Genomic DNA, 26,852 nt, shown 5'->3' with positions numbered 1-26,852 from the left:
CTCTATGCATATTCGACTTAGAGGTCAATTTAAGCCTATTGACTAGGCTGACCCCCTGTCTCTTGGGTTGGGCCTATACAAGTTAATTCCCCTTTTCCTATAGTGCCCTTTCCCCTCGGTGACAGATGTGGTGGAGAATCCGGGTATGCATAGTTGCTTTATGCTATAGCTAGAAGGCACAGTCAATAGACAGGATAGTTTAGTTTATGAAGGTACTTCCATGATGGAGATGAAATAGAGCCAGACCTATCCAAACGGGAGCTACACTACTGAAAGATAAGTACAACTTTGTTGATATTTTTCCACTTTCAATTGTGTGAGAAATAAAAATGTACACTGTGTAGATAATTCAAGCTCATTTCATCTCTGACTTCTATGTTAATTCATTAGAGAAATGTAAATGAAGTGCAAATTTCAGTCCAACTCGGCTTCCATGATACTGACTACTCTCTTATAGTTTCAGACTAGTTCTAAAAAACTGAAGTCAGTCATGGGACAAAGAAAAGTTTCCCAGGGATGGTACTGTCAGAAGAAGAGATGTTCTCAACTTTCCTGCTTGACTCAAGGGACACCAGAAATACAGTTCACTGCAGCCATGGAAAGGAACTTTGTCGAAGCCAAACTATAGAATACACCCAGCAAGAGCTTGGTTGACAGTGGAGCTTTCATTAGCTGTATAAGTAAACACCAATTACAGTGATTACAACATAATGCAGACAAACAAGATTCCTCCATAACTAGTGCTGTTGGTGTCTGTGGAGAAGTCCATCCTGTTCCTGGAGAAGTTATGCTTGAAGTAACTGTGCATCCCTCAATGATTATAAAAATTCATGTCAACATGGAACTTTTGATATAATATCATGTTTATTGTTTGTGTAATGTAATTTTAATCATGCCTGACTAATTGCAAAGAAATTCATCTGCTTAAATTTCATCTACTCTTGTAAAACACATTTTTTAAACGTACACAGTAGATCTAAGAAATAGTATGAGTGCACACATATTATTCCTTATATTTACATGTACATTATTTTAGACTTATTAGTTACAATAATTATTCATTTCTCTTTCATGCCATGAATTTCTTTCCGAAGGTTATATTTATACAATGTTGCGTATTCGCATTCATGTTTCTGTATAGCATATGTTATTTTATTTTTTTCACAGACATGTCAGACTGCATATATCTACTTTCACTTGTAAATTTTATGTTTGAGGACAAACATTTACGAGCAGGGGGGAATATGTCATGGTGTGTAATTTTGAGTAACGTGTTTTAGAGTTAACTCATGCCAGATGACAATTAATTAGCGAGGGTCAGTCTGCTCTGCTAATTATCCCCAATTAGTCTATATAATTGTTCCGAGTTGTTCTTAAGTTTTTTGAGTAATTATCACGAGTAATGTACATCACTTTTATTAATTATCTTTTAGATTATAAATACAGTTAGAAATTTATTCAATTCAGTCAGAAACTTTTGGCCGCTACCTCATGTTGCTTATGTCTTTATACTGACTATCTAGTTGACTGTCCACCAGTCTGTCAGTAAGACTAAGCAACATCGAGCTAAATTTCAATCTGACTCATTTCGGCCGCTACCTCATGTTGCTTATGTCTTCATACTGACTATCTAGTTGACTGTCCATCAGTCTGTCAGTAAGACTAAGCAACATCGAGTCTAAATTTCAGTCAGACACTTTCGGCCACTATCTCATGTTGCTTATGTCTTCACACTGACTATCTAGTTGACTGTCCACCAGTCCGTCAGTAGACTAAGCAACATTGAGCTAAATTCAAACCTGACTCATTTGGCTTTACAAGAAATAATTATTTTTATCCTGTTCTATTTTGACTTTATTTTATTTGATTATTGTTGATATTTTATAAGTTAATTAAAATCACTTGATCAATAAATTGTGAAACCTGCCTTCAAGTTATAGCTCTATGCATATTCGACTTAGAGGTCAATTTAAGCCTATTGCCTAGGCTGACCCCCTGTCTCTTGGGTTGGGCCTATACAAGTTAATTCCCCTTATTCTATAGTGCCCTTTCCCCTCGGTGATATCCCCAATTACCGGTATTTATATATATAATTGTTCTGAGTTGTTCTTAAGCTTTTTGAGTAATTATCATGAGTAATGTAGCACACTTTTATTAATTATCTTTTAGATTATAAATACAGTTAGAAATTTATTCAATTCAGTCAGAAACTTTTGGCCGCTACCTCATGTTGCTTATGTCTTTATACTGACTATCTAGTTGACTGTCCACCAGTCTGTCAGTAAGACTAAGCAACATCGAGCTAAATTTCAATCTGACTCATTTCGGCCGCTACCTCATGTTGCTTATGTCTTCATACTGACTATCTAGTTGACTGTCCATCAGTCTGTCAGTAAGACTAAGCAACATCGAGTCTAAATTTCAGTCAGACACTTTCGGCCACTATCTCATGTTGCTTATGTCTTCACACTGACTATCTAGTTGACTGTCCACCAGTCCGTCAGTAGACTAAGCAACATTGAGCTAAATTCAAACCTGACTCATTTGGCTTTACAAGAAATAATTATTTTTATCCTGTTCTATTTTGACTTTATTTTATTTGATTATTGTTGATATTTTATAAGTTAATTAAAATCACTTGATCAATAAATTGTGAAACCTGCCTTCAAGTTATAGCTCTATGCATATTCGACTTAGAGGTCAATTTAAGCCTATTGCCTAGGCTGACCCCCTGTCTCTTGGGTTGGGCCTATACAAGTTAATTCCCCTTATTCTATAGTGCCCTTTCCCCTCGGTGACAGATACAAGGGTCTCTGTACAATGTTTGATGTGCCTGCATGTAAACTACAAACACAGTACTCCATTTCCGTGTCATAAAGTCATGCCCCAACACCTCAACAACACCTAAACAACACCTTTACAGCTTTAGATGCAAGCACTTTAAACCAACATGAACAAAACACGTCCTGCATCGCACAGCAATGGATTTGCGTCAGTAAAGAAGAGACGAGATGTCATTTGCATTTCTGGTTTTTCTCTCTTTTCTTAATAACCTAACAAAACCACATCTTAAAACCCAGCATAAATAATATTTTGATGACTAACGCTGACCTTGCACTAATTATCAGTACCATGTACCTGTCAGACCAAGCTACCTGTATAGGTAGCAGGGAATGCAGAGAAGCGGCACTGCTTCCAAAATAACAACATACAGTTCACTTCAGTCAGAAAAGGGAATGCTGGGTGCTGTGTAAAGGCATTTATAGATGTTTTTAAGACTTCAGAAATACATTTTTTCCGATATTCTGCAAGTGAGTGCCATGCGCACTTGAATGAACACTATGTCGTATGAGAGCTTTATGAAAGGGAAAAAAAAGGTGCAAACTATAAACCAGAATGCTCCTTTAAACCTGCTTAAGAAATTCATAGTTTGGGGACCGTCGGACCCTTGTAAATGTACCTTAACAGTAGGCATTAAGGGACCGTCGGACCCTTGTAAATGTACCTTAACAGTAGGCATTAAGGGACCGCTGGACCCTTGTTAATGTACCTTAACAGTAGGCATTAAGGGACCGTCGGACCCTTGTTAATGTACCTTAGCAGTAGGCATTAAGGGACCGTCGGACCCTTGTTAATGTACCTTAGCAGTAGGCATTAAGGGACCGTCGGACCCTTGTTAATGTACCTTAGCAGTAGGCATTAAGGGACCGTCGGACCCTTGTTAATGTACCTTAGCAGTAGGCATTAAGGGACCGTCGGACCCTTGTTAATGTTCCTTAGCAGTAGGCATTAAGGGACCGTCGGACCCTTGTTAATGTTCCTTAGCAGTAGGCATTAAGGGACCGTCGGACCCTTGTTAATGTACCTTAGCAGTAGGCATTAAGGGACCGTCGGACCCTTGTTAATGTTCCTTAGCAGTAGGCATTAAGGGACCGTCGGACCCTTGTTAATGTACCTTAGCAGTAGGCATTAAGAAGTATTAGCTTATTTATCCAGATTTGTTTTGAAATCTACCTAATTCTTATTGAAATATATTTCTTGTTTGCATTGCAAATTTTCAAAAATAAATTAAAAACCTAAAAAAAGTTTGATTTTCTTCTACACCAAATAAAAGAATTGCTCCCAGGGATTTCAGCTGGTGAATGTTCCTGAATGACCTTATATAAACACACATGAATTGAATGAAGTTGATGCACTGAACTCTAGAAAACAGCTGTCTCATTTGGTATTCAACATCAGTTGGGGATGACAGATAGTAAATTCTACTGAAATGATGGACTGGAGTGGAACTTCAAAAAATTAATGCAAGGTCATTGGATCTAGCTGACCACTGATCAAAGGCACCCCTGATCAACACATAAATTACAATTGGCTTGGAGATCATGGAGATATAAAACTTAAACAAAACTGGGTTAAAAAAAAACAATTCTTAACTTTGAATACTTACACAATTCATGGAGGGTTCTTTTTCAGGAAAGATATAATTACCTGGTCTTACATTTAATAAAGAATTGGACCTTGTTTGTCTGTACTGGTGAGGCGGGATTTAGCTTCCCATTGCTACATTACAAAATGTTCAGAATCTTGTGCGACAAAAAAACCCTATGTACATGTACGTAAAACAAAAGACAAAGCCTCTATTTATCATATTAAATGCTTAAAGTCTATGATAATAGGTCTGTACATGTATACCCAATGAGAACACAGAGAGGCAGGATTGGCAGGACATACTGTCAAACAAGGCAGGAGAAAAAACAATTTATATTTGGTACAAAATTAAATTAATATTTTGGAACATTATCTAAAAGCATTGATAATTGACTATTTTTAAAACATGTTTAATATCAGAAATCTGCTTAACATTTATTATATAGAGTTTCATCCAGCAGGATTTTAACCATAAATGTTCATATCTGCTGCAGGCAACTCCACTATACAAATTACAAGTTAGGTTGCCTTTCCAAGAAAACTAATTAAAACTAAAGACCATGCAGATCACTATATTTGAAGGATTTCATTTTAAACTAAAAAGAAATGTTTTCTATGGCTATTGAATAATTTTGCACTTATTATGATGTAGCAAAATTCAGCAGAGGATTTTAAAGATAGTACATGTAGTAAGGAATCTACTTATTTAACCATGAAAATATGATAAATAATTCAAAGATTGAAAAATACACTTTCAGGCATAAATGCTGATGGGCATAGTGCCAGATAAGAATAAAACTTATAAATCTACATTTAGCTTTTTAACCAACCAACTTGACTACTTTAGTGTATTTCAATTCCTTTATCTTTTATTTTAATGAAATAAAACTGGCTCTGGTTCAAAGGATGACAAAACTTCAACATGTAAAAATTAGACAATAGGTCATAGACATTGTGTAGACATATAGTGAGAAGAAAAACTTCAGTAAGTACAGTAGTTCAATTAACAGGTAAATGAATTCCAACTATTTGGTGACAGTGTGTTCTAAACAGGTTTTCTTGGTTTTCTTATCTTCTGTACAGTAACAAATACTTCTGATTTTGAATATCAACTAGTCAGGCATAAATGGTATACTAAAGTAGGCCTAAAGGACAGACTAAACAGACTTATATTGACAGGTGAACTCAAAATTAGATCAGTACTCAGCATTTGTGAGTTTGTGTATTGGGTCACTTAAAATCAACGAAGACAAATATTAAATGTTCTAAATACAAACTATTATATTAGGATAATAGCAATCTGGAGTGAGTTGCTATATATGCAATTAACACAATACAAAAATGACAGACATGATTATATTATGTTTCTGTGAGTTGAATCAAAGTTACTCATTTAAACACATATATCAGTTATAGAGATCAATTAAGACTTGAGCATTCATCTACTACTGGTCTGTGACCAGTTCTCACCGAGTACCATATCTCGCCAATGTATTGTTGCCTCATTTTCTCCAAACATATAATTATAAATAAAAAATGATGTAACAATGCACTGGTGAGAAATTATACTCGGCGAGAACAGGTCGCACGCCAGTATATACACTTGTGGACAAATTGACATCCCACAGAAAACAACCCCAGCATAATCCCTATACAACTGCTTTGATTATTAATACTTCATCCTGGAATACATCTGTATACACTGGTATGGGTTTTATTACTGTATACAATGGTATGAGTGTCAATTCCACGAAATCTTTAAATAAATTACATTTCAACAAAATTTTACAATCTGCCAATATTTTCCAACATAAAAAAAACTCCAGTTGCAGCTTGCTAATTTATCGGTTGGTCGAGATCACGAATTATTTCTGTACATTAAAGTCCGTCGATATATATTCAATTGTAAAAACTGTTGGATAAACATTGCTGGCATTAGTGTTACATTATTTGCACTTTAATTATGTTAAAAAAAGCCTTACCATAGACAATTTTGGTCATCTCCCATCACCCATTGTGTTCTGCAGTTCAGCCGCTTATATCAAAGAGCATAATTATCAAAACACATACAATGGTTAACGTCTTAAATAGGTAAAACATATTTTCAGAGATAATTGAGTATAGATTGCGAAATTTATATCAATTTTATTCATAAATGTTTATTTAGATAAGTAACGGACTCGTTGTTAATGGTATATGGAGCCAGCGGAAGTTGATTTAACAGATGACGATTCATCGAGAAGCCGGTATCTTTTAACAATCAGTACATGTTCCACGATGAACCCGACAGTAGCTATAGCGTTTGTCTTTATAGGATGTTGTAGTAATATGATTTTTCTGGAGTATTTGATAAGGTAAAAATCAACAATTTTGACATGTTTAGTTCCACTGGTAGCCAAAGTTAAGTTAGGAATAATCTTCGTTTGGTCACAGGGGAATGTGTAGATAAAAAAACATTGTCAAAAAAGTGGTTACCTCGCAGGAAAAAAAAATAAGGGAGGAGGCCATTTTAGATACCGCCTCGCTTCATCAGCTAATTTCTCATTTGAAATGTTAAACTAGACATCTGCGCCGATTCATATTCCTTAATAAATGATTCTTCTTTAAACTACCACCTCTATAGTCTATCCCAAGTTACAGGTTCCATCACTATTTGACGATTTTTAATAAAAATACACATACCTGTGAAAGAAGTACAGTTGAATTCGATAAAATGGAAAATATCCACGATATCTTCATTGATAAATTATCACTTTTCACTCATAAAAGTTAACAGGAACGAAAACAAATTTCTTTGGTAGATTTATAATGGGAAATGTGTACATCTTTCATATTGGAAGCAAAATCACGGGACAGATAGATTAGTTCTTTTTTACACCAACATTAACAAACTTGTTGATTTCCTGCGTAAACATTAAAAATCAACAACTCCCTGGCTTCTGCAGAATGCGAAAGTATGGCACGTGAGTCGTGAGATCTTTGTCATACGATTGGATATATGGGGAAAACCAAGGAGTTGTCGATTTTGGATGTTTATGCGAGAAAAAGATAATATTTTTTGATGTATAGACTTAAAAAGAATAAAACTGAAGGTGGGATCTTAAAGAAGAATCTTTTATAAAGGAATACAAATTGGCGCAAGTTTCTAGCATAGCGTTTTAAATGAGAAATTTTCTACACAATTAAGCCCTGGTGGTTTGGTAGTATTTGCACAGGTACCTGAATTTTTATCAGTCAGTCGCTCAACAGGCCAAGTATAGAGAAAATCTACCTCCTCCATAAATCTGCTCAATAAGCCAAAATGTAAAAAATTCTACCTCCTCTGTATGTAAAATCATATAAATAGAGGAGGAAGAATTTTTCAATGTTTGGCTTAATTATTGAGCCAATGATTGATAAAAATTCAGGTGCCTGTGGTCTTTGAATAATTCAAAACCACACACTAGATGTTACATATTCTGTGATTCAAATATTCAGAAACTTTAAAGGTAGACAATTATTGCCCCTTGATTCAGAACTAAGGGCAATGATTCCCCCCCCCCCCCCCAAATGCTTGCATGCTTGAATATGTTGTGCGTAATAAATGCATAAGTTTTAAAATATTTTGATTTATACAAATATAGAGAAAAGCTTGATTAAGCTATTAAGAATTATTTTTGCAATTTACCTTAATGTAACAAAAGTCCTATGTAGGACTGATTGTAGATTGATGAGTGACAAAGAAATACCCAAATACATATATTTTATCGACAGAAATTAACACAATTACAATGCATATCAATACAAAGAATGGAATTTATTAGAAGAAGTTTCATTAATGTTTCACAAGAAGATAGACTAAAATAGCTCAGTAAGATTTGTGCCACATTTGTGAAAAGTCCAAATAGAACTAAAATTTTAAACAATGTTTGTCTCACCCTAGATTGAACATTTTATCATAAAAATTTAAAGTATAACGATAGAATTTGTTCCTCGAGTTGTCACTGTAGCAAAATAAACAGGGGCAGATAACTGTACTTATTTACTAGGAGTATTTAGTAATCCAAATGTCAACACAGCAAGTAAATTCAAAGTTCGAAAAATTTTGATAAATATTTAAATTTCGTCTTTGTGTGGATATTTATTTTTAGGATAGAGGACATATACAGGCTCAAAAAGGTTTGTTATAGTTAACACGGTAGTTATTCTCTGTGTAATTCTTTTTGTAGTCAGAAATCGTTCTGGAGTGGATTCACTCTGATTTGCTACAATGCAACTATATGGGGCGTATTCTAACTGTGGTAAGGGCTAAAAATGTCCTGAGATACAGTACAATGTAAAACTATTCTAGTATTTTAACAAGTCCCTACTCACTGGTAAGATGATGCAATTAAATATTCACATGGCAGATAGAGCAGTTTACCAGTTCACCTGCTTGATCTCTGCTATTTGTGTATTGGATCTTTTATGTGATGAGCTTGGATGCAGCAACTTCAAGCTTGGTTCACTTGATGCAGAGAAACCGAGAAACAGATAGGATATCTGTTCTGTTTTTCATTTTAGTCAAAGACTAAACTGTATGCTGTTGTGTTGTTTTTTGGCAACTAACAATCATTCATAGCTTGTAGATTATGTAAAGTGTATCATAACAAAGTAGATGTCTTACATATATCAGCTGACTAAAGATAAATCATATTCAATCTGTTTGGCTGTCATTAGGGTTAACTGTTGAATATTTTTGGAAAAAATGCAGTATTCAACTTTAAATTAAATATAAGATTAAAAAACAAAGAAAAATTAAATTATTTTTCCTTCAAACATGTAATCATCAGGATGATTTTTCTCTTTTTAGTGCCATCCCTACTTGTGGAAACTTGATAACATTCTCCCAGTTTCTGTTTATTTCCTGCGAGGGACTCATCACTACATCCAAGTTCTTCACTGTCCCTCCCAAAATACCCATCAGGTTGGTGCTCTCTCTCTCTCTCTCTCTCTCTCTCTCTCTCTCTCTCTCTCTCTCTCTCTCTCTTTTCTGCCCTAACTCCCTGGAAGTATTTTATTTTTTAACGGTTCTGAGATAATTTGTAGAGGCACTGCTCTGTTGATTTTTCAGGAGCTACCTGGTTATGGTGGCCTATTTCTTCCTCGTCCAGGTGGCAAACAATGCCTCCTACATGTTCCGTGTGTCCATACCTCTCCAGATGATATTTCGAGCTGTAAGTACTTAGGAAGCATTGATATTATTTTATAGTTTAATCCTTCTGATTAATGTCCGAGATGATTGAGCTATTCAGTCCCGGGTCTGATGAATGTATGACTTTATATTCAACAGGATTCATTGAAATCATTTGAATGTAAATTGTTTATCATTGAGAAAAGTTTATTCAGAACTAGTAAATAATAAATATTCTACATACAATAAAATGGGAGCCTTTTAAATACATACACCCGGCTTGTTGGGTCTAGATTTCAGCCTGTACTAGTCAATCTATTGATCCAGTAGACATAGTTTAAGTACATGTGTAATTATACATGGCCAAACATTCTCTGCACTAACTCTATGACTGTCTGGTCTACTTTCAGGGCTCAATGATCCCGAGTCTTCTATTAGGTGTTCTTATTTTAAAGAAAAAGTAAGTATACAGAGAAAGTGAACGCACTGGTTTGTTAAAGAGAAAAAAAATCAAAAAAATCAGGTCATTCCATCAAAATATAAACAGAATGACTGTTGTAAAACTTATGTCAGAATGAGTCATTGGCGGATCCAAAGGGGGGTTCCGGGGGTCAAAACCCCCCCCCCCCCCCCTTCTCTGGGACATATGAAATTTTTGGAAAACTTCGGAAATTACGTTACGAAAATACCGTGTAAGGGGTTTATATGTAAACCATTATGTAAATGCACAACTTTTCAAAACTTTCTTGAATATGATCGCATCTATACTAGTGCCGGGAGATGTTGCGCACCCATTACAGAGATCACATCAAGTTCCCTGGGACGACTATTGCTTGTACCATTGTATTACGCATGTACAATCTATTCAGCAGATAAAGTATCTATCATTTAGACCTTTATTTAAGAAGGTAATCGATAGAAATCAAAATCGATAAATAGCTCAGAATTTAAACATCAAAGACATAAAAAAAATTACCAAAAACTTCATATTTATAATAGCTTGTCGTAATTAGTCTGAATCATTTTTTTTGTTTCTTAGTGTTTCTTTCTATTAAGCATAGACGCACGTTCTCATTGCTGGAGACTTGGTTTTTTTCTAAGGCTAGAAATTGTGCAAATCTTCCTTACCTAACCCAAAACGCTTAATAAATGCAGTGCACTCTGATATTAAAATAGGTATGAAATACATATTATACATATTGACGAGATAACAGTTAATTAAATTTACGCACGGAAAACGTTCAAAAGGCCTTGTTTATTGACAAATAATGAATTTTGCACGTATTGATTATCATCAATTGGAACCCCCCCTTTTCCAATTCGCTGAATCCACCTCTGTGAGTGAAAATAAATTACATACGAACATCAGTAATTTTTTAAAATGTTAATTGATTATAATAAGTGTGCCAATTTGACATTGAAATGCTTTTATTTATTATTAGGTTGCATTATTCTTTGATTTAAACAAAAATTGAACTGATATTTTTATCATTGTATGTGTAGATTGTTTTTAGCTAAAGGATTTAATACAGAATTTTTTTCTTATATTAGATATTCAAAAGCTAAATATGTGTCTGTGATGCTAGTCACCATGGGAATTGCGATGTGTACGATAGCATCAGCAAATCAGGAAGTCAAGCACGTACATGACGACAAGGTAGGATACACTACATCGTAACGGAACATGGACACACAGGGTCCTAGATCAAATCTGGTTTAGGGGCGGGGAGGGGGTCTAGGTGTGTTGTAGATTATTATTATTCAGTGGTTAAGTCTTTTGTTTAGACAGAAATATATTGTGTTCATAACATAACAAAAATGTGGGAACATTTTTCGATTTTATAGCAGACTTTTGGTATGAGCTGTTGATTCTCTTTTCTGTAGGAGCCGTCCAAGGACCCAGAAACCGAAGCTCAGAACGTCTTCAATGATCTGCTGCTGTGGACACTAGGTTGGCATAACTCTATATGTCTACATATTGGGGAGAAAACATGATCAGGATAATTAGTTCATTTGCTCAGTCATAGTGATATTGACTTTGCCTGTATTTTGACCTAGATTTTTGATTGTTTACATATTCACATGCTGATTGTGGCATTGTTTCTGTAACCTTTCTCCTTGTGTAGGTATCTTGATGTTGACCGTGGCTCTGTTTTTGACCGCGGGGATGGGAATTATTCAGGAGAAGACATACACACAATTTGGAAAACACCCAAAAGAATCTCTGTTCTACAATGTAAGATAAAGATGTTTTCTTTTACTTATTAATAAGACAGTCTTCACATTGAAGATTAATTTTCTTGTGAAACAATACTAAACTATACCGGTATTTTCCCGCAGATTACAAGTTTAAATACCAAATCAACCTTTGTTTAATGTAATAAATTTATGAAAATTATGTTTTTTATTTAAAATTGCCATTTTTTCTAGCTTTAACAAATTGCACATGTGCTAAAATATCACACGCACGTCTGTGAAGAATACATAGGTTCCTGTTGAATTAGGAAACCTTTCCCTGATGAGGAAACTTTAATATACATGTAATCAGTAATGCATCTTTAGAGCTTTTATGGGATCATCATCTTCGCTAGCCAAGCGTTTTCGGTCCACTCTATTCCCCACAGAGAGTGCAGATCAGAAACCCTTGACTTGGGAAGATGTGGGATCATTGGATAGTTCTTTGACAATATTGTCACATCAGAATACAAGGTTGCAATTTTCTCCTCTCTAAATATCTGACGGATGCCAATCCTCTGGTTTCAGCACTTCCTGCCTCTGCCTGGGTTTATCTTCCTCGCCTCAGACATCAGTCATCATGTCTCTCTCTTTAACCAAACAAGTACGTTTTAATGTAATTTATTTTATTTCATTATTCATACCACTTTATATGACAATAAAGGCAAATTCCAGATTAAATGACCTGCACAATAAAATGTACAAAGCAAAAAAGGTCTGTTAATCCTTAGATATGAAATACTTTTATTCATACAAGTCTCCATACGAGTGTAGATATTCATCACAAGCAATGCAAGCTTAAATATATAACACTTGGAATGTTTTTATTTCTTTCTTTCACCAGCTCCAGTGAGCGTGGGCCTGGGATTCTCCATACCTCAAATGTGGTTATTCCTGATTGGAAACTTATTGACACAGTATCCTTTGGAAATGTGATGTCATGAATTATTTTAGGATTTTAAAACTCAACAGTCTCATCAACAATGTAATAGGAAGATTGGATTTAAGCCCTAGCATCATGACATTGTCTTAAAAATAAGTCAGTCAGCATTGTACAAAGTAAAAAAGTTCAGAACTTCATATGTACAAACTTCAAAATGTAATTTAGGATTACTTTCTTACCTTGTTGCTACCCACGCATTTCAAATGTCAGGCAATGATTCATAAGCATTAGGCGAATGGCAGAGATTAGATAAGTCTCAGATCTTTGAGGATCCTATATATTTCTTGGATCTTTGATGATCCTATCTATGTCTAGGATCTTTGAGGATCCTATCTATGTCTTGGATCTTTGAGAATCCTTTCTATGTCTAGGATCTTTGATGATCCTATCTATGTCTAGGATCTTTGAGGATCCTATCTATGTCTTGGATCTTTGAGAATCCTTTCTATGTCTTGGATCTTTGAGGATCCTATCTATGTCTAGGATCTTTGAGGATCCTATCTATGTCTAGGATCGTTGACGATCCTATCTATGTCTAGGATCTTTGACGATCCTATCCATGTCTAGGACTTTGAGTATATTATTTGTTCATCTGTTGTTTCATGTTTCTGTAGTATTGATGTGCTCCTGGCCTAGCTCTTGGGAGATTTGAACTACCTATGATGTTTTATTATGATATGATAAATGTCTGATGCTATGCTTATTACTAGCTGTTACTCCCACAGTCTGACTAAAATTAGATCATTCAAGTTCCTGTATCTTGAAAAATTACTCAAAGAAGAGTGTGTGAAATATATGTAATCTTAATCAGATTATTACTCTTAGGTCTTTCAAGCTAAAAAATATAATTCATGTATTACTTATTGGTATGCAATTGAAAACTTGAAATAGGTTGGCATGACACATATATACAAAGTTCTGCCAGTTTAATACTGTATACAGGGTTATTTTTGCCTTGTGTAATTTTTGCCCCTCTACACACGCAAACACTTTGGTCCCGTCTTAAATTCACTCATACATAAATGTGTGAAACGGGGCCTTATATTTCCCTGTATACAAGATGCCCAAATTTTTTTATTGGTATTGTCAAAGGTTTAAATTTGTAATACATTTTGTGTAATTTCTATGTAATTTTCCTTGACCACGTGTCAGATACATTTGTATACGCAGCGTATTCATCCTGACGACGGAGTGCTCGGCCCTGTCTGTTACGCTAGTTGTGACCTTGAGGAAGTTTGTCAGTTTGATCCTGTCCATATTTTACTTCCACAACCCGTTCACTCACCTCCACTGGATCGGAACCTCCTTGACCTTTGTAGGGGTCATTCTGTTTACAGAGATGGTCCATGTTCCAGGGTTGATGCCTCCCAAGAAGGGGGTCAAAGCTGACTAGGAGATTGAATGAGTATTTAAGAGTATGCATGTAAAAGTGTAGGTAAAAATGTGTGGGAGGGTGAAAATGTTTATATATGTATAAGAGGGTAAAAATGTATATGTATAAGAGGATGGAAGTTTCTGTTAAGGCTAAATGTATGTGTATGTTCAGGAGAAAAATGTATGGGAGTAAAAATTTCTCTAGCTTTTTCCCTCCAGTTTTTTAATGTATTTTTTGTATTTGAAAATCCTTGGTAAAACAAAGAGACAATCAAAATGGAAAAGTTGGATGTTTTAGACATATTTGATTTTTTCATCGTTCATAACGTAAGTCTTTAGAATTGAATCAGGTGTGTTTTGTAAGATGTAAATATACTCTTCTGTATGAAATCCAAATTTAAATAAGATCACCAATTAATCAACTTGAACAATACGGGATAATCTCTTTTGATAAAATGCCACGTCCAACTATTGTATTAGCCATCAGTTGTATTATGAAATGTAAACAAGTCTAGTCCTTTGTCCTTTTCGTTGAGGATGCTGTATTAAATTAATAAGCCATCTTTTTTTCATGGCTTTGGTGCCTATTTGAAAAAGAAAAAAGATATTAAGGCTGAAATTCTGCGTGTGTGGATGATGTAGCTAACTCTGTACACCCAATCTCCATAATTAGGACTACCTTGGTATGTACATGGTTTATAGCATACAGTGGAGTCAGTACACATAACTACTGCATCTGGGTATGAAAACTTGCCATGGTTATTGAATTTACGTGGTAGAGAGTATATCTATTAACCTAGATATCAAATTGTCTTTCATTCAAGATTTATATTAAGATAACAAGGTCAACATTTTTTTTTTTACTTTGTGAAGCTCTCAGCATAATATCTAATTCTAAGACATAAACTTATCACCTCTTGTAGCTTGTTATTGTAAAATAATCCTGTTGTCTTTATTTTGTCCTGGTGTTAGTTATTAGAATTTTTCATAAACTGGTTTTCAAAAGGACATGAACAGTTTATTGTAATAAAAGATTCAATGTTTAAATATTTAATTCGCATCTCATTGAAAATTTTTGAAATTATTTAATTTAATTTAGTAAATTCAGCCATGTTAAGGTTTAACAAAATGATAATCAGTTTTTTTTATTTAACTGTTAAAATCTTTCATTCTGTGGTCTGTTAAATACATGTACATTGTATATGTATTAGCATTGGTGAACATGTAAGGGCTAACAGAATTCCTGATAGTTTGGGCTGGTAATGACATTGATTGCATTCAGTATATTTAACTTTTGAATTTAGTGTATAGATTAGTCTGATGCTTGCGATCGTAGATAATATTTATCTTGTCATGTATTTTAATTTGATTTAATTCAATTGAGTTTGTAAACAAAGATTAATTTTTTCATACCATAGAGCTTTTTGCCTGTTTTATTGTGTTGTCAGTTAGTACAGTAAAACATGGCTATAGCAAACATGCCTATAATGAATTGGTGCTTACAGCGAAGTGATAAACATACAAGTAGAACTAATGTAAGGAACTCTGGTTAACTAATATCTGTGTTGACTATTTCATGTCTGTGAGCAATTATATTTTATTTCTACCAGGTGCAACAACTGATTTGTTTCAATATTTACCCCTATGCTGAAGTTGCATATAAATTGTGTAAATATCAAATGCACTTGTACATGTATTATAATCGGTTTACACTAAGTATGTATGAAGTTTTTCAGAATGGAGCATCGGGGGAGTCTAAGTAATACTCGAGGTTAATAATGAGAGTTGATGTTGTTTCAGACTTTTCTTGCCAGATGTTTGACCTCTTTTGTTCAGCGTTGTCAGTAAGTCAGGGTCGGTCATTGTCTCATGCTCTCTCTGTCGCTCACTATGTGGTTGTTGTTAGTGTATTGTACAAGTTTTATGTATGATATTTTTTCACTTCAATTTCAAATTAATCTTTTGGGGTCAGATCATTTCTTGAGATTTCTGAAGCTATAATTATTTAGAATTGTAGCATCATCAGTTCCATTGTTGTGGATTTCTATCCATGTTTTATCGATTCTAAAATTGATTTTTATTTTTGTTTCAATGAAACACAAATATTTTTATTGCAAATACAAAGAAATATAACTGATAAATATTGCTTTGTGAAGTTGAATGCTGTGCCTTTTCTCTACTTTGATTTCTGATCGACTAGTTTGCTTTTAAAAACTTGCCACTTTTTTGGCAATGGGGCTGTATGGCTACTATATGGTAATTAATATATATACTTTTGTATACGCTTCATGGTTTGCAAGTGAAACACACGATGAGCCACATTGGCACATGCATTTATAAATACTTACTATGTTAAGTGTAGTCTACAACACATAAATATATAGGACTTTTCGATTTAACAGTTCAGTGACATTGATAAACATGGCTGTACTTAATTAATACTTTAAATCTATGATGTCATTTATCAATAGGTATTTGTTTGAAAGAATTTTTTTTTTAAAGTTTTTAATGTTTTACCACTTTTAACTTCATCAGCAATGTAAAGTTAGTTACCAAACTTGGAGATAATGAATAAATTACATGAAAACTTGATTTCTGTGTTACTTTTTTACTCTATTAATTGTTTTGACATCAAAGTGTTGGTCAAATGCATTAGACGTGAATATATGAAACTTTTTAACCTGGCCAATGATATAACGAATATAAGTCAAACCACCTTGTGAGATACTAATCGAAACAGCTTATAATAGGTCAAAACAACCTGTATATTAGATGTTTGTGTCTTCCTTCCCCGCAGCATGTAAATACACTAAAATTTATTAAAAAAATTCATTGGATGATAAAATGAAGCAAAAAGGTTGATTATTAAATGTATACATGTCGACCACATTTCAAGTTGGACCCAAAATCTTCCTGATAAGTCTCCGTGCTGGTATTTTCAACATGATAATTGTTCCCATATTTTCAATACAACAAGATCAACAGAGAAGATTGTGACCTTAACGGCGTTGCTGGTCTTGTTTGGATGTTTTGCTTTGGTAACTATACACTTGTAGGTAAAGATATGAAAACGGAAGAACCCCATCCACGCCGTTGGTTATAGAAATTTGTAATATGATAGCATCGCAATTCGTCACCTGTGTAAATTCATACCCATCGTTTCAAAAATATATTTTCCCTCTGTACTGTTATACCTTTGAACAAGTGAAAAGCTGTCAATGTGACAGCAAACACGGTTTTCATTTATGTGAACTGTATCCATAATACATGTCAACCCTGAATTGATAAACACTACCTACCGTATCCAGTGCTTCTTCTTTCGGTAAGGGGTTGACCTTATTAACTCAGTGATGATAACCCCGGCGTGAATTTAAAACAGGAGGCTTTCACTTTTAAAAACTGTTAAAACTATTTACAATATGACTGAGTCGTGTACTGAGCTTGCAGCTGAGTCCAGTGGACACTGGCTAGTCTGGTCCTGAACTCCTCTGTGGTGGGTGCTGCTGTAACTGGCTCTGGTAGACGATTCCAGTCTCTCACCGATCGCGGGAAGAAGGAATTCCGGTAAACTTCTTTACTGGCCCGCTGCTGTCTGAGTCTGTGACTCCCTCTAGTTCGTATGTCACCGGGTGTGTAATACTTCTCTGGATCTATGTCAACAAGCTGGTTTCTGATCTTGTAGCATAGTACTAGTCTCTGAATGGTTCTCCTATGCTGGAGGGAATCCCATTCGAGTTGGTGCAGGAGTATGGTTACACATCCGGTGGAGGTGTCACGATAGTTGTTAAATACGAACCTGGCAGCTCTTCGTTGAACCTGCTCAACTTCTCTGTTGAATGTGGCTTGGTGGGGGTCCCGCACAGACGATGCATACTCGATCGCTGGTCTGATCAGGGTACAGAATGCTGTTGCCTTCGCTGATAGTGCACATTGGCCCAAGTTACGTCTCCCTCCGAAAGCCTAGTTTCCTTGTATATAGCTTTGCCTATGGTGGTATGGATGTGGTTCGTCCACTGGAGATCCTGGGAGATGGTTACACCAAGATACTTTCCACTCTCTACAACTTCCAGCTGGTGTCCATGCAGGGTATAGGATGTTTGCAGTTGCTGTTTCTTGTTCGAGACCCGGATAACTGTGCACTTTTCCGGATGGAAACTGATCTGCCACCTGTGTTCCCATCCTTCCAAGGCAGTGAGATCTTCCTGTAGTTTGGCTGCATCTCTCTGGTTTCAGATTTGTCGATAGACCAGGCAATCATCAGCAAAAAGTCTGGCACATGAGTTAGTAAACTTTGGAAGGTCGTTTATGTAGGTCAGGAACAAAAGTGGTCCTAGGACAATACCTTGTGGCACTCAAGAGAGGACGTCAAGAGCTGAGGATGTATGACCATCCAGGAGTACTGCTTGGGTTCTCTTGCCTGAGGAAGTCCTGAATCCATCCTAGTGTTGTTCCAGACACTCCATAGTGCTCCAGCTTCAGAAGCAGTCATTGGGGGGGGGGGGGCACTTTATCAAACGCCTTGGAGAAATCCAGGAGTACAATGTCTGTTTGATGCCCCTGGTCCATGATCCTGGCAATTTGGTCCAACGTAATCATCAGTTGGGTCTCACATGATCGGCGGGCTCGGAGGCCATGTTGCTCATCACATAGGATCACTGTTATGTCAATCGAAGTGACCCTTGACTGTACTATGTACCACATGTTCCAGTAGCTTGCATGCTATTGATGTTAGAGAGACTGACCTGTAGTTTGAAGGTTGGTGTTTCTCCCCTCTCTTGTAAATAGGGACGATGGTTGCTCTGCGCCAATCATCTGGTATCTGTCCTTGATTTAAGGAGAGCTGATACATCCTTGGAAGGTATGGGGCTAAGGACTCTGCACTATGCTTCAAGATGAATGCTGGAATATCATCTGGTCCTGTTGCTTTGAATGGGTGCAGTCCCTTTAGCAGCTTCAATACTCCCCTTTCATGGATAGTGATGTTGTTCATAGTAGGGTATGGACTTGGTCTTAGGTCAGACAGTGCGCTGAGGTCCTCCCGGGTGTACAATGACTGAAACTGTTCATTCAGGATGGCGGTTTTGCTGGCAGTGTCGCTGTTGAGGAATCCGTCTTTTGACCTCAGTGTCACTATCTGAGACGAATCCTGCTTCCTGGTTTTCATGTATAACAAAAACCGTTTTAGGTTGGTACGCAGGTCAACAATAACGATATCCTCCAGGTAAGTCCTGTGTGTTCTTCTGGATTCTCTCTGTAGCTGCCCTTTGAGTGCCTTGAACCGCTTTTTTTCTTTTGTGTCGTTACTGTGCTTAGCTCGGGTGTGGACTTTATGTTTCCTGTTGCTAAGGAGTCTCAGCTCAGAGGTCATCCAGGGATGTGTGTGCTTAGCCGATGAGCGACGTGTTGGCAATGGTTTCCTCGGGGTGTCAATTTCAACTGTTACCCTCCCAAACAGGCACTATTTATATAATGTTACCCGTTGCTTAGTGCGTTGCTAACGCTGAGGGTAATAGAAAGGATTATGAACTGCGTCTTAACCAATCAGATTTCAGTATTTAACATGAAAGTATAATAATTAACAATTACCGGTGTGATACCTTTATACTAGGATATAATGCATGATGTACTCCTGTATTTTCCATGTGGTAAGGTGTATTTTGTCTATCGTTTAGACGTGTTTTTTTCTTCGTAAGTGGTGTGATACTCTTAACGTAGCTAGTCCACCTAAAATTTAAAAATAACATTTTCTTCAGTAAACTTGCAAAACCTTGTTTCTTTGTCCATACCTTGACTAGAACTAAACAGCTTTTCATTGGTTGATGGTTAATAAATATGCAAATCATCTATATATGTTGGTCAAATTAAATTGGCCTTGTGACCAAAGGGTCATAACTCCTACTCTTTATAATAGTAAAATTACCTATGAAAGACAACTCCTCTTTTTATAGCATACCTGTTAACCTTTCAAAGCTGCTATGTGGGAGAATCTCCCCCTTACCAACTTGGCTAAGGGGGAGATTTTGCGTAAACGACTTTTTTTCACGTGAAATGCAAATATATATTAAAAATACTGTTAGATACCTTATTTTACCATTGTAATTAATGCATTTGCAATCATTTTAAATTTTATTATTTCTATGACTACCAGTGTGCAATTAAAACTTGTGTTGCTGTACAAGTTCAGAAAACTATTATTTTGTTTGCATGCAATGGTACAATACAAAAATTCAATAGTGCCACTTTTTATATTAAGTCTTTCTATTGTTCAGTATTGAACCATCACTGCATGCTGACATCTAGGGTAATTAAACACAGAGATATTGAATTTGCAGTGAAACCCAGTTAAGAAAATACCAGAAAATAATATTCATTAAAATTATTTTTTGTCTTATATATATAGGATAGATTTTTAATTCACAAAACAATTTTAACATGTATTTCTCCAGTATCATTTAAAAATGAGCTTCACTTTATTGGTAGCTTGTAGTTCCAAACTCACTTTGATTTTTACCGACCATGCTGGCCAGACAGAATTAGTCACGACTCACTGCACGTGGCTTGGGTGCTTTACCTGTGCACCTGTTAAGTTGACACCACTGGCTGTTATTGTTTTCTTTGGTGTTACAGAGTAAAATCAAAATGTTTTAAGCTTTCACTTATTTTTTATAAGGCCTCTGCATAACTAAATACGTAACTGATTTAAGTCAAAACCGGAAGTAATCGTAAAAAGTAAACTGGGCTATAACATGTCGTACTATGATTACGGTAGACAGTACTTGGACGGATTTTGATATATTCAAGCTACACAGCAGCTTTTTTAGTAAAACCCGCAGTGGATGTTGAAATTTGCATGTAAAGATTCAGAATTGGGGGGGGGGGGGGGGTATGTGGGAGACAGATACGATTGCGGGAGAAATTTGTCTCCCGCGCGGGAGATAGGTTGGATGCGGGAGATCTTAGATTATTAGGCCGTTTTGCGGGAGTCTCCCGCGCAATGCGGGAGGGTTAACAGGTATGTTATAGTCTTTTTCAAATGTAGGAATGATCCAATCTAGTTGCTGCGTCTAAAATAAATGAAATACCGGTTATGTGTTTTTTTTTATAAATAAAATGTAATAATATTTAATATAACCCAATAGATACATTTAACATTATACTACCTTTAAAGAATAAATTTCTGTCCTCAATGTCTTTGTTTATTTCTTGTTCCGTCAAGTCAAACACACTGCTGTCTGTCTTTTCTTTATCGTTCCAATACAAAACCTGAAATATTTAAATAATTGTAATGTCTGCATGTCCTTATGAAATGATATTATGAATATTAAAATCAAAAATTTAATTATAAAATTCATTTTTTTGTTTTTAATATGACTATGAACACATACACAAACATTTATACACAAACACTGACGTAGACAAACAAAAACATGAAACATTGAACAGTTTACTAAATTTTAAATATCTTTTGGATTCAGTGTTAAACATAATTACTCTTTTATTATTACTCTTTTATTAAGTTTACATAAAATTTAGTAACATATGAAATTGATATATATCAAAACACATTAAGTAAGTAAAATGCTCACCATTGTATCATTCATGATTAATGAATTATATATCTGAGTAAATATGCTATAACTTTTAATGACGTTTTACATAAAGTAATAGTAATTATTTGTATTGGTTAGGGGAGTAGGATGCCATTTACACCATTTTTGTAAGAATCATGCAGTGCAATTTTGTGACTAAATTACTTTAAAAACTCCATTAGCATGGCTTAATATTTTTCCCTCCCACTGAACATCCTCGCCATCTTCGGACCAGGTATGTATAATCTCTCTACTGAGCAGGTCCATGGGAGAAAAGGAGGTTTCGCAGACAGGTGTTTCAGTATTTTCTTTTCGTAAATTCATTAACATTAGCAGATTGTTTCTTAGTGTTCCTTCGTCAAATAGTTTTCCTTTTTTGCTAAAATTTAATAAATGTTTATGTTGTTTACTAATTTGAAATACTTTCTTATGGATGTTAATTTGTTTTTTCAAGGATGACAATCTGTCTTTTTTGGTTTTAATTTTTTGGAGTTCACTATCAATTTTACTTTCAGTGTCCCACAGTCCTTCTTCTCTGATGTGGTCTATGACTTTGTCAAGTTCGTCTTCTTTTTTCTTCTTCTTTCTTTTTATGTCCTCTTGTTTTTCTTTTAAGTTCGTGAGGTGTTTCCTGAATAAAGTCTGTTTTCTGTGTTTCTCTAAGGTCATAAATGTTCTGGTTTTTTTCATGGTTTGTACAGTGATTTTTTCTTTCTCTTCCTCACTTTTGTTATTGAACCATTCTGAAGTTTTGTTGTTAATATATAATAGTTTACTTTCCACGGTATTATTTGATGACATTGAGGATGATTGTACATGATAATCAACCTGTCCATCAACTGTTCTACACAAATATTGCTTGTGGGACAGGATGAACACTTAAAATCTAAATTCTTTTGTACATTAAAATATTTACCATCTTTTAAAAAATCAGCAAATAATTTTTCTACTTTGGTTTTCAAAACAACACATAAACGTTTGATAAAAACACATGTTAAGTCATCATTAATAGGATATGTAAATAAAAATTCAGAAACAGTATCTTCTAATTCTGGTCCTTCAAATAGTCTAATTTTCTGTCTTAAAGCCAATATAGGTTCTTTTGCACATAAATCTAAAACATGTAAAAATCTTTTAAAAACTGACCCCATTGATAAAATATTGTTCACCTCCATTGTTTTTAACCAATATGGTCCTGTTAATAATTTACATAAAATACCAAGTGCTCTTAAAATTGTTAAAATACATTTGTTTTGTAATGATAAAACAATAACATTCTGGACAAAATTAAAAGAACTCTTTGATGATAAAATGTATTGAAGTAAAAGTTTGTGTATAAAAAAAGTACCAGCAGCATTATAAAAACAAACATTAAAACGATTTCCTCTTATATTCATTAAAGGAATTCTATCAATGCCCTGGCTTTTAAAATATAAATGAGAAATGTTTGGATCGCCAGTGCCATCTTTAAAAAAAAAATTTGGATACACACCTTAAAATAAACATGGCAAATGGCTCTTTAGTAGAGCTGGTGTGTTCATCAAAATTAATATTTAGCTCTTTTTCAATATGAAAAATTTCTTCCAAACAAACTTCAGAAAATTAAAGAAGAGGATGTACTGAACATTTAAAAGATTGAACATCATGAGATATATCTTCACATGAAATATTGTTAACCTTCTGTTCTGTAGAACTCCTATCTGTCATAAAACATGAAACAGAATTAAAAATTTGATCTTTCTCCCTCTCATTATTGACAATATCATTAAAAATCTCATTGGTAGCACTCACATACGTCTCTCCCTTCCCATCACTCACTTCTCTCACACCTGCTGTCAAAACTTTCTCCCCAGCACTAATTTGAACTGCATAAAAATGATGTCCTTTTTTGTAGTTGCATCTCTATGCATTGTAATGTTACTACTGTTTAAAAGTTCTTCATTCAAATGACATCTACTTAAAACACCCATTTCACTCGTTAAAACAGACGCAGTGCTCTTACTTGGTAATTTGTTTACACTTATATTAAAAATATCTAAAACAGCTTCTAAAACAGGACCAATATGGTGAACACCAATATTTCTACTTCTAAAAAAATAATATAGATTTCTTAATTTATAATTATATGGACAACCTTTACCATTTTCTTTAAAATCTAAAACTTTCTTTACATGTACATAATCATCTTCATCTGCTACAATGTCATCTTTTTCAGCGATCAGATTGTCGATTTCACATTTGAGTTCTTCAATATAAGTATTTAGAGTGTTGCACTGAACTCCTTAATTGTCAACTTTATTATCTTTTTCTTGTTGTTCCTTCCTCTGATATACATTCACTTTTTCTTCCAGTTTCCTCACCTTTTCTTTGGTTCGTTTCATTTTCTGGTTAATTTCTTTAATTCTATAGCCTTGGATTTTTTCTTTAAGTTTAATATTTTCCTTCTTGAGCTGGGATATGATAATGTCTTGTTCAGTTCTTTTTGTTATTTTTTCAGTGTCTGTTTCTGACGGTACACATGTGCTTGCTGGTTCTTTATTGGTTTTTGATGGACATTTGAATTCTTTCCTCTTATATTGCTCATATATCGATTTCTTACTTATAGATTTATTGAGTCTTTCAAATTCTTTGATAATTTTTTTAATTTTCCAATGTAAGCTGCTTTTATTTATTTGACACGAATCGATGTGCAGAGTTTGGCAGATTTCTTTATGGACACCATTCATGGAACCATTATGTTTTTTATATATTTGAACAACCTTTTCATTGGTCAAAGACATTGTGATAACGTGTGATGTTATAGAAAAAGAATTTTACCACATATACGCTGTTTGAAGTTAATGAAAGCATAATTAATTTGTGATGTGACGTACACAAATACACATAGACATAGACAATGTACAAATACGTAGACACACAACATAAAACACATATATCTATATCTGTAAAATTACATGTAGTAGGAATTTTGTTAATCCATCAAAAATTGTTTAATATTTCTGTAATGAATAGTGTACTTTCATGAAACATATAGAAGTTTAGCTTCAAAACATATGCATATGAATGTTCAGTTGTACGTGTACTACATTTATGAAAATGCTTCATACTACATGTATCATACAAATATTACAAGATATTAAATAAATTGACTTACATTATATGGAAAATTCTTTTCTTGAAATGGAAACTGTCCTTGACAAGCCTAAAAGAACATACAAATATTAAAAACAGACTATAACAAGGGGGAGGTAATAAAATGCAATTATTGATATAGGGAAACGTTTAAACTGTTATCGCAGAAAAGCGCAGCATTTAAAAAAAAATCTTTCGCACGGATACGTAGGTATATATTAGTAGAAGTTCATATGATATCCAACTAATTCCAATCTATGAGCAAATAACTATAAACTGTAAAAAATACATCACTGGTAACGAAAACAATAATTGTATTTTACTGTCACACATTGTGTTATCCAAATTTATTTCACTTTAAAAGTATACAAACAAAGTAAACATTAGTCTTTATCTATTCAACTCATTAAATCCAGTTGTCATTGTTCTAATTTATACTTACAGATAACATTTTTGATATCGCCTATCGTGGTCGTCTCTGACCATCAAATATGGCCGTCAGGTCACAAGTAAGAGTTACCGTTCTTACAATAAAATGGCGTTAGCTGGACTAGTAACATGCAGTGTTCGTATTCGCTGTGGTTTCGTGCTCTTGTATGGCGTGCTGTTGTTGCCATAATGTTATATTTAAGTCCGTGTGACTTAGCCTATGTTTATGTAATTAATCATGTAACTCAAAATACGTTTATTGTTTTATTTATTACGTTCCGTATCCGGCCAGTTTCTGGCAGTCCATCGCCATGGTAATACCTGTCCACCTCTGTCTCACGCCGTGCCATTTCTATTCATCTCGTCCGCTTCCTCACAGGATGGCTTCTTCTACCTTTCTACATGCCCGTGATGGAGACTTGGGACACCAGAGAACTTAAAACTGTACTCTTTATGATGTGTATATATTATGTATATTTGTTTGGTTTTATTTTATATAAAAAAAAATTGTAAATAGAAATCTAATCTTGTTGTGCTTGACTACAGTCACGACGGCTGTCGTGACAGACAATTACAGAGGATAAAAGAACCGGGACCAGGTAGGTATTCAAAAAACTGCAATAATAAGCCCACTTAAACAAAGTATGTGACTCTTTGTGTTTGGTTCCATTAGATGTCCTTTTTAATTTTGTTTTGAAAAATTTCATATTTCAATTCTAAGATAGATTAACACCTTCATGTTAATCAGTTGTTATGCATTTTAACAACTATTTATAAATCCCTTTTCATGAATTATGACCATTTACATCAGAGCAGACAAGAATATATCTATTCCCGGTAGCAATCCCGTTGACAACTTGTTAGAAATCAAACGACACTTCATCGTGACGAATGTTTAAATATTTTATGTATTTTAACAACTATTCATAAATTCCTTGTCATGAATTATATTACCATTGACATCAGACAAAAATATATAGCACCCAGTATATATCTATTTCCAGTATAAAGTAAACATTAAAGTCAATAGTTACTGAGCAGACTCAAATGTTTTTGAAGAATCGGGCCTTACATAAATGTAACGATTTTAACTGTTGCTGGAAATAGTGGCGCTAAATAATTAACATTGTTTCTTAACAGTAATGAAAATGAAATAATGGTCCATACGAGGGTCAATCAAAAAATACGAAGACTTTTGTCATAGCTATGTTACTTAACGTCATAACATTACTAAATTTGGTAGACATAATTTAGCAATAGTTTCAGACAATTTACAAGAAAAAAAAGTTAATAAATTTCTTTATTTCTAAGAATTATTTAAAATTTAATCGTGCAAAAATGAGGTTACGGCGCACGGTCAAAATTTGTGTTATGTCAACAATAAACCATATAATGTTGAATGTATTATCTCTATAAATTTGGCTTAAAACCAAATTATATTGAAACTTCAAATTTAGTATAGTCATGGTATTCTATGTACCAAATAATGAAGGGATATATTATTTTGTCGAACAGATATTAGTAACTAAAGTCAGTTAGTCCTCTTTAGAATTGACTAAAAACATCGACG

The 26,852-nt window shown here is 34.5% G+C and overlaps 1 protein-coding gene and 1 pseudogene across 1 annotated transcript; one reads left to right on the top strand and one right to left on the bottom strand.

The window, feature by feature from the left end:
- The first annotated feature begins 6,624 nt into the window (after positions 1-6,624).
- On the top strand, positions 6,625-16,724 carry LOC128160378 (UDP-xylose and UDP-N-acetylglucosamine transporter-like). Its single transcript, XM_052823688.1, has 10 exons — positions 6,625-6,782; positions 9,260-9,373; positions 9,521-9,623; positions 9,991-10,040; positions 11,132-11,237; positions 11,465-11,531; positions 11,707-11,816; positions 12,344-12,419; positions 12,660-12,732; positions 13,911-16,724. The coding sequence occupies exons 1-10, from the start codon at positions 6,625-6,627 to the stop codon at positions 14,149-14,151; spliced, it is 1,098 nt and encodes a 365-aa protein (XP_052679648.1). The 3' UTR covers positions 14,152-16,724.
- Positions 16,725-21,149: 4,425 nt separating this feature from the next.
- LOC128157971 (uncharacterized) lies at positions 21,150-25,276 on the bottom strand (annotated as a pseudogene).
- Between the last annotated feature and the right edge of the window lie 1,576 nt (positions 25,277-26,852).

The sequence above is a fragment of the Crassostrea angulata genome, chromosome 8 (assembly GCF_025612915.1).
Source record: "Crassostrea angulata isolate pt1a10 chromosome 8, ASM2561291v2, whole genome shotgun sequence".
In the NCBI taxonomy this organism is placed as follows: Eukaryota; Metazoa; Mollusca; class Bivalvia; order Ostreida; family Ostreidae; genus Magallana; species Magallana angulata.
This window is presented reverse-complemented; position numbering and strand designations above follow the sequence as displayed.